Source organism: Centrocercus urophasianus, unplaced genomic scaffold (genome assembly GCF_019232065.1).
Source record: "Centrocercus urophasianus isolate 14NV4802_14NV808 unplaced genomic scaffold, USGS_Curo_1.0 seq_40, whole genome shotgun sequence".
Classification (NCBI taxonomy): Eukaryota; Metazoa; Chordata; class Aves; order Galliformes; family Phasianidae; genus Centrocercus; species Centrocercus urophasianus.
Genome location: NW_024884978.1, coordinates 2,671,483 through 2,683,921, shown reverse-complemented (window position 1 = coordinate 2,683,921; position 12,439 = coordinate 2,671,483). Strand labels below are relative to the sequence as shown.

The window sequence follows — 12,439 nt, the reverse complement described above, 5'->3', positions numbered from 1 at the left end:
TGTAATGCTCAGGAATGGTCTGAAGTGTCAGCAGTGCACCTAAGTTCCACACTTCTACCACCGTTTGACCCTTCTGTGCCACCTTACTCTTATCTGAATACCAAGCAAACACTCTCAGATCAGATGCTAGACAGATTAAAGCAACATGATGAGATAAAGCCATAGGTATTATTCAGCAGGACCTAGAGGAAAGCTGATTGTTTTCTCTGGCTGACATATTACTTGAAGCAGGAATTGAACACAGAAGTGAACATGTAAACTCATTTTTTTCACCCCTCCCTCCAAAAACTCTCATTAACACTTTGCCAGAAAGACTTTTTCTCCTTATCCACCTATTTTTGACCTCTGAAATTACCTATTCAAAACAGTTGTTTGAAACGACTCACAATGCACCAAAAGGTTTATGAAGTCATTTCTGGATGCTTTATTTTTCCCAATTTGTCAGGTTTAAGAAATTATTTTTTTCATTCTTAAGTTATTTATGGCTGACAAGCAATGGAATGATGAAGCACAGTTACCAAGACTGGTGACAGGCCTGTTAATACCCCAAAATGAATTGACCAAATAGCCCCAAATATAAACCCACTCTTGCCTCAGCAAGATGTTCTAATCTTGCCCAAAACATACAGGAAGCACGACTTTGCTGGCGCCCTCAACGGACAAGAAGTCTGTAGTTCAAGGATTAAACTGCTACTTTTGTTTACTGAGAAATTCAACACTTCCTAAATAGTTTTCATATGATCTCTGTAGCATCTTAACTCTCCCAACACTTATTACAGTATGCATTTTATTTTTACATTTGGTAATTCTCTGCATACACACTTTTATCTTTAGGTCCAAATGTCTCTGGCACGAGATGCTGAATTTAAAAAATAAATAAATACAGAAACCTGATTAGAAGGGTATTTCTGCAGCTACTGTTCAGCTACAAGAGAACTAAAAGATTAAAAGCCTCACTTACCTACTATCTGTCCTCTAACAGTGTCATTGTCATTTGGCCCAAGCTTGCACAGATCCAATCTCTGATCTAGAAAACAAGGACACACGTCATGCAACATTTTGATGTCTTTGAAAAGCACTCCGAAGTATCATCAGAACAAAAATGACCTGAGCACAAGACAGTCAGGACTTCAAGAAGCAAAATTCAAGAAGGGAGGCAAAATTAAAAATCTTGAGACCCAACATTCCATAATTCCAAAACAGAAAACAAGTTTCTGAAATATCTGCCCTACTTCACAAAGCTCTGTTAACAGAAGCTTACTTCACATTTTAGTCCCTTGACCAGCAGCTGTCATAAGGAGCTCACGGTGTGCCATCTCACAGCACACAGCCAGCCTGCAGAATCAACTCATTTGTTGCACACTGTATCAGTGGAACTTCATAAAACAGAGCAAATTGTAATGTTCTGAAATGCTGATTTAATGAGAGAGATTTGAAAACAAAAACTTCAGTTCTAACTTTAACAGCAGGGAACCTGTTTGAAGTAAATTCAGAATGCTCCTCTGTCAGCAAGTCACCTTTTTTAAAGAAAATGACCTTTATTGGCAACCACTAATTTTCCATCACAAACAACGTGCCAAATTTTGTTCACAAATTAGAATGCATTATGACTGATCAGTGTAAACAGCACCAATTAAGATAATAATGAAAAAGGATCTTGCACACCGATTAACTTTTTCAGAAGTAAACACAAAGCTGTGTTATAAAACAACATTTTATGACGATTGAATTTACTAATTTTGAAGAGCCAGACATTTTTAACTACAGCTTTTACTTCAAGAGAGGATTATCTTTTCATTTACCCTGTGCATTTCTGAAAGTAATAAAAAGGAAATTTGGAGGTAATGAGAATCTGTGTTTCTTCAAAATTCCAACACAGTAAGTTCAGTCTTGACAATGCACAACCAGACTGCTGCACTGCATCTCCCACCGCTTTCATGAACCAGGCAAAAGAACTGGAAAGCCAAAGGTAAGTTATGTTCTCTAACCTGCCCATCCTCAGCAACAAAGCACAAACTACCAAACTGTTTGGAGCATACAAGCTTCATAAAAACCAAAACAAACTCAATTAAGTGCCACTCTTTAACATTTCTGCACATAAGACATTTGAAAGAGAAGAAACATTAGCATTTAGCTTACTTACAACCAGTGTCTTTAAGGCGGTTAATTGCATTTGAAAGAAGTCTCACACAGCCCAGAAAACCAGCTCCCTGCTTTTTATGTATTTTCTTGTGATTCCACACACTGATTGTTATTGAATCCGATTTCCCAATATACCTGAAAAATGTGAACAACAGTACTGTGAATGACATTTACTGAATGCTCTGAAGATGCACCAGAAATGACCTCAGGGGAAAAAAAAAAATTATCAGCCATTACAATAAAACTGAGCACACGATTTACCAGCAAGAACAACTCATCTTTAGATGTGCACGTAACACCGTAATGGAAGTGCATCTCACGAAGGAATTTACCTGAACACAAATTAATCTAAAATCCTGATTCTGAACAGAGGTACTCATAAGAATCCAAAGTCTACTGAAAACTGTTTAAAACAGCATCCCTGACAGACTGGCCTGGCCTCGGAGACTCCATCTCCTCAGGGCGATGAACATGCTTTGATTCATGCCCACATTCAGCCTAATGGAAAACCATGGCAGGGCCTGCAGTGGATGCATTTGTTAGCAGTGCTAGCACATTTTGGATGCCAGGACAGAAAAGTTCAGCATCCTTCTGCAGCATTCCATCTACTGCTTTTCTCAGGCCACTCTTCCAGCCACTGGGAGCGCAAGTCACCCTACTGCTCTTCTGAGCAATCAGGAAAACAGAAAGTAAATCCAGCTACAAACCTGCACTCAGTGAACTTCAGGAAGCTATCAATTATTACTGAGAAAACTCCAGAAAGGCCCAGTTTGAAGCACACATTACTTCACAAGTATGACCCATTTCAAGAAGTTGATAACCGTATCTCAGTCAATAAGTGCCAGGCTCCCCTCCTGTCCCCAGCTCAAGCTGCATCCTGCCAGCACTTCTACACAAATGCTCTGAGAAACCCACATCTGTGCCTCACCGACTTGAGGAAGCCTGCACACCGTAGGCTACTGCATCTTTGCTTCTTTGTTTGCTTGAATCTCTGCTCCTCTGAAGCAACTGCTTTGTGAGCTAGTCTTGGTTTACAGGGACAACTTCACAACACTGATGCTATACCAGTTATTGACAATACTGCATAATATTAGTAATTTTAAGTCAAAGAACATTAATTTGGATCTATGCTTAGAAAATGAGAACTGCTCCCAGATCACAGATTCTGGCCTTCTGCAGTTTAGTTCCAAGTGGGAACTAACCTCTCTGTTTCTGAAGGAAAGCTAACCAAATAATTCAGCCAGTTCCTACATACCTCTCCCCCAATGACAAAAGACTTGCCTGGCTTCAACACATCTGAGTAATTTCAAAAAGATACAAATGATACTGTCAAGGTTGGCAAACCAAATAATTGATCTGGCTTTCATGGTTAAAAATCATAGCTCTGATCATGTCAGCTCTCAATTAACACTTCTTCCTTTTTCCTTTATGGTATAAAACTCAAAGCAGAACTTCGACTCTTTTTTTTTTTTTTTAAACCACCTGCAGACAGGGACTGATTCAAGAAACAGAAGACAGACAAGCCCAATGTAGGCACATACACATGAATCTGTTTTAAAATAACAAGTGCACAATTAAAAAATAAATAAAAAATTTAAAAATCCACAACTCACACAAACAAAATCCAAGTTTTTTGGAAGAGCAAACAGATTACATGGTACAGGTTAGATTTTTGGCCTTACAACCTTGACAATGCCAATTTTGCATAGAGAAACGAGATGAAGATGGGTATCACGTGCACAGTTGCAGTCTACAATGTTTCATGTACTTAAAATAAATTTTTATGAGAACAAGCTAAGTGCACTTAAAAACAAAGACTTATCATGACCTGTCTTGAATTTTCCAGTTTTCCTTGTTGCTTTAAAAAAGTCAAAGGTATATGGTTAAACACAATTTCACAATAGAACAGTTTGAATAATATGCAGAACAGCTGAATACACAACACCATTTCCAAGAATTACTGAAACCTTCCAGGATGAGGTTCTCATGGCTGAGATGCAGACAGTAAACCATCTGTACCAAACAGGTGAGGACTCACTACACAACTGCTTCACCTACTGTGATTTTTGACCCGAAAACCTGGCTGATTCTTTCATTTAAAGGAAATAAGCAATGCAAGCAGCATTCACCAAATGAAAAGAGAAAGAAACGAGGAGAAGAAATAGCTCAGTAAGTGCTGGTTGGCTGTATAGGGAAATGCTGCATCTATGATTCTGCATAATTTCAGGCATGAAAATATATGGCTGCATTTAGAGAATGGTGGTAGGACAAGCTGATGTTCCCAATTCTTTTGGTGGGTAGGTTACATTTGTTTTACATCATCTGGCAGTAAAGTTCCAACATAAGCCTTAGTTAGCAATTTTATTTGTTATTAAAAAAGAATGTTCCAAAAATTAAAGTGAGCAAGTTAAATGAAACAACTTCATTTTATTGGATGCTTCTCTTCTTCTCCTTATATTACTTGTTCAAGTTCTTAGAGGTTTATTTATTTATTTTTGAAACTCCACTTCATCAGCAATATCAATTTCACTGCTTAAATCCTTCAACAAAGACAACAGTATCAGTATTAATGAAGTGGAAATGTGGAAACTCAATTTCTATGTATGTTTTGTTAACTACAGAGCATCTGGTCTATATCCCTGCATTTCCCTAATCTGTGAAGTTAGGGCTTCGGATAAGAATCACACGTTTGGAAACGTTACGACAACTGCCTATTCTTAGCACTTCCACTTCTAGACAAAAATCATGTAAATGCCATTCTGGAAAGCTGCAAAATATTTTGATCAAATGTATGACACAGGGACAGTTGTTACTTTGCCTAAATAAATTTGTCTTTGCCAGGACAGTACTCCTCCTGTGCCAAGATACCACGCCAGGAAGGTCTGCTACCCCGCAGCCTTTCAGCCCCATGGCATTGTACACATTTTCCCCAAAGAGTTCAGCTTGGTAGAGAAGCAGAATGAAGAAAGTGGAAAAAACTTATTCCTGAAAAAACACATCTCTTCCTGATCACAAGCCAGATGTATTCCCTCCAGAAAGAGAGAAAAATGCAACATCAAGAGGAATGAATTCAGACTTGGAAGCCAGGAATTCCCTACTTCTAATCCATGCTGTCACTTAGGCTTTGTTTCCTTTTATGAGCTGGACAAATTATTTAGTTTGTTTCTCTGTTTTCCAATTTCTGTTGTTATTTTTTTTCCACATTTGTGTTTCTGCTTGTTTTAAATATAACAGTAATGTCATGCTTTGAGTTATCAACTGTTTTCAGGCCGAAGGATAAGAGGGAGAAGAGAAATAACAAAAAATGTCATCCCAGATTTTTCCTCTTCTCCCCACCCTGACAATTACTCTCATCTCTGGAAGTAACAGGGGTGTTCTGAGCCTGCAGCACTAAGCCAGGGGCTGGGGCAGGAACACAGCATGTACACATGGCACTGGCTGCCTGCTCTTCTTCCCCTCCTTGATATGACCCAACCCAACACTGAATTAAGCCTAAAAAACACTGTAAAGCAGCTGCAGCAAGCAAACAGCAGGCAGAAGAGCTCCTACTGCACAACAGACACACCTCAAAGGTTCAGCAAAGACACATATCTGCCGTGCTCGAGCTGGAACAGCCAGATCTGCCAGAGCCAGCAACACTTCCACCTGAATGCAGAGGGCAAAAGCTTCACCACATCAGTCTAAACAGCCACATCAAGGAGACCAGACTGTTACACGGTGATGGTAAGGGAGAGTGGTGGTTCTGCTTGGGGCAGTGCTGCAGCTTGAGAAGGCAGAGGCACAGAGCAACACTTGAACTTGCAGCAAGGAGATGCTGGGGAGTGGAGTAGTCACAGCAGCTGGGAGAAGCTACAGTGAATTGGAGAGGTGCGACAAGGAGGAAAAGCCATGAATCCTTGCTAGAATCTTGGGGCGCAGACTGGAAGGCCACAGAGCAAGGAGGAGTCAAGGAGCAGACTATGGCACAAATATCTTTTAGAGTTCGCTGTGCTATAAGGGTAGAGGCTGATAGAGAAGGCTGGAACAGGCTAGAGAGAATAGGTGAGAGTGGGAAAGCTGTGGGAGAGACTGCAACTATGGAACAAGGGTGAGGAAGGGAACAAAAGCAATTGGGTATGGTTTAAATAGCATTTGAATGCTTTTAGTGCAAGAAGATGTGTAGACACAAAGTCTGGTTATTCAAAGCTTTGAGAAGAGCCCTTAACAATAGGGAAAGCACAAACAAGCCTGAAAATAAGGAAGGGAATACATCCAGGGCAAGCGTGGTATTTTGCTAACATTAAACTGCATTCAGACAGCAACTATTTGGTAATTTCTTTCTGGAAGGCATCTCACATTTCCCCCTCTACACACACCCATCCAGACTTAAGAATCACAGCATCTAACTAATTCAGCTGCTTTCTTTCACAATAAGAAATTAAGGACCATGTAAGGCAAAAACAAAACTTTTTTTGTTCTTTGTAACACTAAAGAATTCTTTAAAAACATCTTATACAACAGAGTATCTGTTATGCTGAACCAGGTTAACAAAACAAAATTCCCTTGGACTTAGCCAGCTAATTCAGACATTATTCCATAAACACACTGCAACAGATCCATCTTAGTGGGCCATTTTCACATGCTATTATGTGATACACAAGATTAGAAGCGGTGTTAACCTGTTACACAAATCCCATACAGGGGACTTCAATGAATGCAATTACAAAGAGAACAACTTTACTGCATGTAAAACTACTGCAGTCATTCAAAAATGGTAGGAAGAAAAGCAGGACTTCAGAAAAAAAGAAAAAATCTACATAACTCCACCTTCCTCTGGTGGATTTCCTATGCTTTGTGGGGGCAGAAGCAGGCAAGCAGGCATTCTGCCACCAAGACTCCATGGGTTATGCTTGGTGTGCAAAGTATTTCCTGTAACAGTGGAAGTGTTGTAAGTCAGACCAGCGTTCCCATGCAGTGGTGTGTTGTCAGGGTAAACATTAGGAAGTTTTAAAAACCTAATACACTATTACTTTCAAAGAATGAGAAAATGAATCCCTGCAGCCTACGAGGTCTTCCATCAGGTGCTTGGCAGTAGACTGGTTACTATTTTTACTAATTTTTTTTTCCCCCAAAAAGGAGTAGTTCATTACCTAATTATCTGGTTCAGATCAAGAGCTGAGACCTGACACTAAGTATATTAAAAGTATATCTAAAATAAAAGACAGACAGTGAGCTGTTGTAGCTCAAACAATTGATCTTTTATTGCTTCAAAGAGGAACTGAAGACTAACTGCAGGTATTTATAAATGAAAATAAGTTTCTACAGAGTAAAGGATGACAAGCAAGACAATAACAATAAAAAGGGATAAATGATTATGAAAATTCAGAGAGAGAGAGGATTACTTTCAAATTACAAGGCTTGCCACAACAATTAATTGTACTCTGGATTAGAAAGGCTCTGTATACTTCTGTTCATTAAAGAATTCAACTGCTGGAATCGAGCACAGCAGTTAACCCTAGAGAACATGTAATTTATACTGAAAATAATATCCTAACTAAGCAAAATCTAGTCATGTTAAAAAAAAAAAGTGTAAATTCCTTACAACAGTCTAGCAGGAGCTCTTCCCCAGATATAAACATACAGGTTAAGCAAGGAGACACATACCTGTACCTGATAAAGAGCAATTTGTCACCAGTCACCAACAGAAACACAAATTAGATGGAAGAATGAAATGAAGATCTGGGAACCTTTAAGGAAAACTGTGCACTTTAAGTAACATGCACAATTAATTTTAAGTACGACGACACAGAGATGGCCCAAATCTGCCTCAGAACAAAATGTTCTGCTAGGAGCCCCTTTTCTATCCCTGTTTTGTATAAAAGAATGCAGACTGTGATCACAGTCTTGCTTCCAAGCTAAGAATGCAAAAATACCTTCTCTTCATCCTTCCTTGAAAACTGCAACCAAAAAGGAAGTTTTTTCAAAAGGTTTTACTATTTTTTTCCATTACTCTTACAGCATGTTAACTTCCTCCCTCGTTTCCCATGTCTTCTGCTCCTTCTCCAAAATTCAACCGGCTCTCCAAATCATGAGAACATGCAGCACCTACAGTCCCTTCTAACCCACACCTGCCAATGGCTTACTTGCATTGTCACCACTTCAAAGTAACAGCAGACAGATACGTGGGAGCCGTGGTGAACTGATGACAACTTCAACACAGAACACAGGTATGAAATGGAGTCATGGGAGAGAAAAAAAAAAAGACCTGAACAATGGATTGGAAAGAAAGAAGGTGAGGCAGAACTTTTCACTTCTCTTCCTCATTTTCAAGAAAGAGAAAACATACTGATAAAAAGGACAGAAAATATATAATGCATGAGCACAAAGAAATCTATGTAGAAGTTTTAATAAACCACATTACATCGCATATTCCATGCTTTAGAAAAACAGAAGAAAAACGCAACATATACATGTCATACTGATTATACTGCTCAACTACACAGAAGGATGCTCAAGCAATGATAACAACGTAAGAATTTGTAATAAAAGAGAATTTGAGACAGAAGATGGAAAAATAAACAAGAAACAGAGCAGGAAGACAGTGTAGCACTACAAAAAAATACGACGAGCAGTTTGAGGAAAACACTATTACTGATTTTACAGGTGTCAATATGAAAATATTACTATAAGATAATAATGCAGTATGTACAAGGCATGTTGCAGACATCATCACTAGAAAATCAAGTACAGCATTTAGATTTTGAGGGAAATGAGAATGTGATTTTGACAGATGTATTTTTCACCCAAACTAATAAACTCTGTGATATTTGCCAGGCTGTTAGTAGGACAATATTACGAACATCAGATAATTTCTGTGTACTTTAGAGGACTGCACTTCAAACCTTTGGTTATCACTGTTACCACCTACAGGTCATAATGCTGATTCCATTTTGGATCAAGTGTATTCTTCACAGTATCTGTAGAATGGCATTGGCCAGATCCGTCCACCACAACCTTAGCAAATGGATCAGGAAGTCCTAAGAGAAAGAAAAAAATTAGCAAATGGATCAAGATGCTTCAGAATCCTAAATCACTGCTTTTTTTAAACAAACATATGTTAATAAAAGCCATCTGCAATTTTAAAAGTAAGTCATATTTCTTGACTATGATATAAAAGAATTGCATGATGTATTAAGGACTGGAAATGGCTAGATTCGTAAGTTATTCCACACAAGTTTCTCTCAGTCTCTATCACTATCAAACACCTGGGGGAGGGGGGAGGAATCTTTCTGTAAAGCCTCTGAACACCTTAATCTCCTTAATTCAAGATTGAGTAAGTTTTTGGTATATGAAACATTCAGCAAAAGATAGGGAAAACAGAACTGCACTCTTCCTATTTTAAAGGCCGACTGTCATCAGTATTTTAGTTGACATTTGCATTAAAGGAAATTGTCTACAGCAGATTATACATGCTTTTGAGGTCATCTTCGTTTTTCTGCTCGTTTCCTGCTGCATTTTCTCCTATCTTAGTACCTCAGAAATACTCAGCACAGGTTCAGCTGCTAACAAAACCCCACGCAAAGACAGTACTGGACAACACAGCCGAGGGTGGGAAAGAAGCAGGACCAAAGCAGCCTACAATTAGCTCTACTGCAACTGCTGTCCTGAGCTATTAACTGACCCCAGAAGGGATGGTCCCACCACTAACACTGTTTTTCCCTCACACTAATTCCTGCCCTCATCTGCATGCCCAGTGACTCAGCTGCAGGAATTGCAGAGGTGAAACATTATTTGCTTTTTCTGTAGTGTAAGGTTTGCACCAGCGCTGCTTCCTCAGGCAACTCAGACAGAGCCAGTCTGGCACCAGTGGCCCAGGGCTGGTGCCAGACATGGCAGATGGGGATAAAGGCAGTGCAGGCAGGGAGGGGCCTGCTGGGATCCGTGCTGCCGACTGGCTTAGCTGCAGTGCGGAACTGTTCTCTTCAAAGCTCAGGTCTGATCTTTTGAATTCTTCCTACCCCCAGCAAGAAGGCAGCAGGCAGGTGATGTGTGTGTGCACGCCTACAGAGCCAATAACATTCCTGTCTGCCTGCTTCACCTCCTCATTAATTAAAATATAATTTCAGAGTACGTAAGCATTATGATACAATTAATAATTAAGATGCACTTATATGTCTGCTGGACAAAAAGTTCTTCTATATTTTAAGTACATGACACTAATGCTGAAAAACATCATTTGCTTGAGAGAGTAGGTTTGTTTCCCAGTCCCATTAAAAAAAAAAAAAAAAAAACAACAAGGGGAGAAGGAAAGCTTTAATGTATTTTGGTTTTAATTATTATTATGAACGTTGTGTCATCCAAGAAAAAAAAAAAAAAAAAAGTAATCAAAAGCCCTGAAATGAAATGGAGCAAAAACATGAAAGACCCCTTAATGCAACCAACCAAATACAGGAATCACATGCAAACAGGGATTTACAGAACTTGCATAATATTTATCCCAACTATCAATGTTTAAAACTTGAACAGCTACTTACGGAAAAAGTCCTTTTTCACCAAGTTCTTTGCACACAGTACTGTAGAAAAACAAGAAATGTAAAATTAAGTTTCTGGTTATTAATACCAACAGCGTTAATTTACTTGCCCAGCATACCAGAAAATCCTGCTCAAAACAACAGGAACGAACATAAAAGAATTGTACACCATTTCTATTATCATGTAAAATAATTCCGGAAAGCTGAGCCAGAAGTGTCAGCTTTTGGCAGTTCACCTGTGGGCAGATTGCAGGGAAGCCACACAGCCCTGCTCTCCTCTGGCAGCAGCATCGCATGCATTTTTGTCCCCGGTGCCAACTGGAGCTGCTCTACCTTTACCTATTGAGGGAACCAGGTCAGTGCTAACGAGCTCAGCACACGGGGGCACAAACAATACGAGCTCTTGTGCCCTGCAGAACGCTCACAGCTTTCTGACCACAGAAGAGTGCACGAGGTGGTCCTGGCTTTTGTATTTACTTTCCATGTAAGATAAGAAAATTTATTTTTTTTTACCTGAAAAAACATCAGGGTGGAGCAGGCTAAATTCTAACACTAAAGTTTCATAGCTCCAAAAATATGTATTATTGTAGAAGCTGAACATTTTGGGCAGCTTTTTTGATTATGTAAATAGGAAGGAACATCTGTACTTCTCCACCAAAAATACCAAGGGGGAAATAAGAATGGAGTATATAAAAATGGAGGTGAAAAAAATACATCTATAAAAGGAGACAACTTTCATATAACAGTGCCAAAGTACACACACAAGACTTCTCACAAATCGCACTGCTGTTCAACTACACACACTTATTCATTATGGCAGGTTTAGCAAGCAGGAACTATTAGATTCCCCTGCAAACCCCTAAAACACTTAATGGGTAACACAGAAAGATTCCAGAGTATTGAGTGAAAAAAGAAAACATGGAAGTACGTGGTTGGAATCAATGCTGCAGAAGACTCCTCGGTATAGGAGCCCTTTTGACATATTTTTTTAATGAGACCTCCAATATTTGCCACTCCCAGGAAACACAAGAGAGAAAGGAGCACCCAGTCAGCGCATCCCACAGCCACCAACCCCAAGCATTTCAGGCTTTCCCTACAGAAGGTCCCCCACAGATCCCCCACATTCTCTCATATGCCGTGGAGACTTCCACAGTGGGGCAGAGAAGCACCATCCTGAATAGCTTTGCATGCTAGCTCAGTCCAAGTTACATATTTACATATTATTTTACGTTGGTGGAATGAAGGCTTTCCCAATTTTTATGTGGCCATGTTCATAGAGATAATGATGTAGTGAAAGCACTTTCCAAAGGAATTCAACACTGTAAAGTCTCACTAAAACTCTGCTCAGGTCTAACAAATGTCTGTGTTCCATGATACAGAAGGGGATATTCATTAGTGACTGCAGGTGGTCATAAAACAATCTCCTGTGCCCTGGCACACACTATAGGAAAGGCATATATAAGTTCCCAGGAAAGTTTCAGCAAATTAGCTTAATGCAGTGGGATGCTAACAACAATACTGTCAGTCTGAAGTAAAAGGACTGGTGCCAGGTTGTTATCAGTTGTTCCTTCTAAAGACGAAAAGGGTCAAGAAATAGTTTTTCAGCTCAAAGACACAACGGGCCTCCTAAAACATTACTGTATTTAAGGGATTTTCACCCAATAAGTCTCACTATAAACAGTCAACAAATGGTACCACACTGATAACGTGCCAAACATGTTCGGTGCTGCTGATACCTGGAGTTCAACATGTGCAACAAGAAGACTATAGCACCACAGTCTGCTCCA

At 39.5% G+C, this 12,439-nt stretch overlaps 1 protein-coding gene across 4 annotated transcripts in view; it reads right to left on the bottom strand.

Moving 5' to 3' along the window:
• SMURF2 (SMAD specific E3 ubiquitin protein ligase 2) overlaps positions 1-12,439 on the bottom strand; it is a 56,382-nt gene that overhangs the window by 22,064 nt on the left and 21,879 nt on the right. For all 4 annotated transcript variants that reach the window (XR_006171178.1, XR_006171177.1, XR_006171179.1 and 1 more), the window contains exons 2-5: positions 10,656-10,694; positions 9,050-9,158; positions 2,144-2,277; positions 962-1,027 (exon numbers count right to left, since the gene is read on the bottom strand). Coding sequence is in view for 1 of the 4 variants with exons in the window: in XM_042833161.1 (XP_042689095.1) it covers positions 962-1,027; positions 2,144-2,277; positions 9,050-9,158; positions 10,656-10,694 (348 nt within the window). In the remaining 3 variants the exon portion in view is untranslated. The remainder of the gene's footprint in view (positions 1-961; positions 1,028-2,143; positions 2,278-9,049; positions 9,159-10,655; positions 10,695-12,439) is intronic.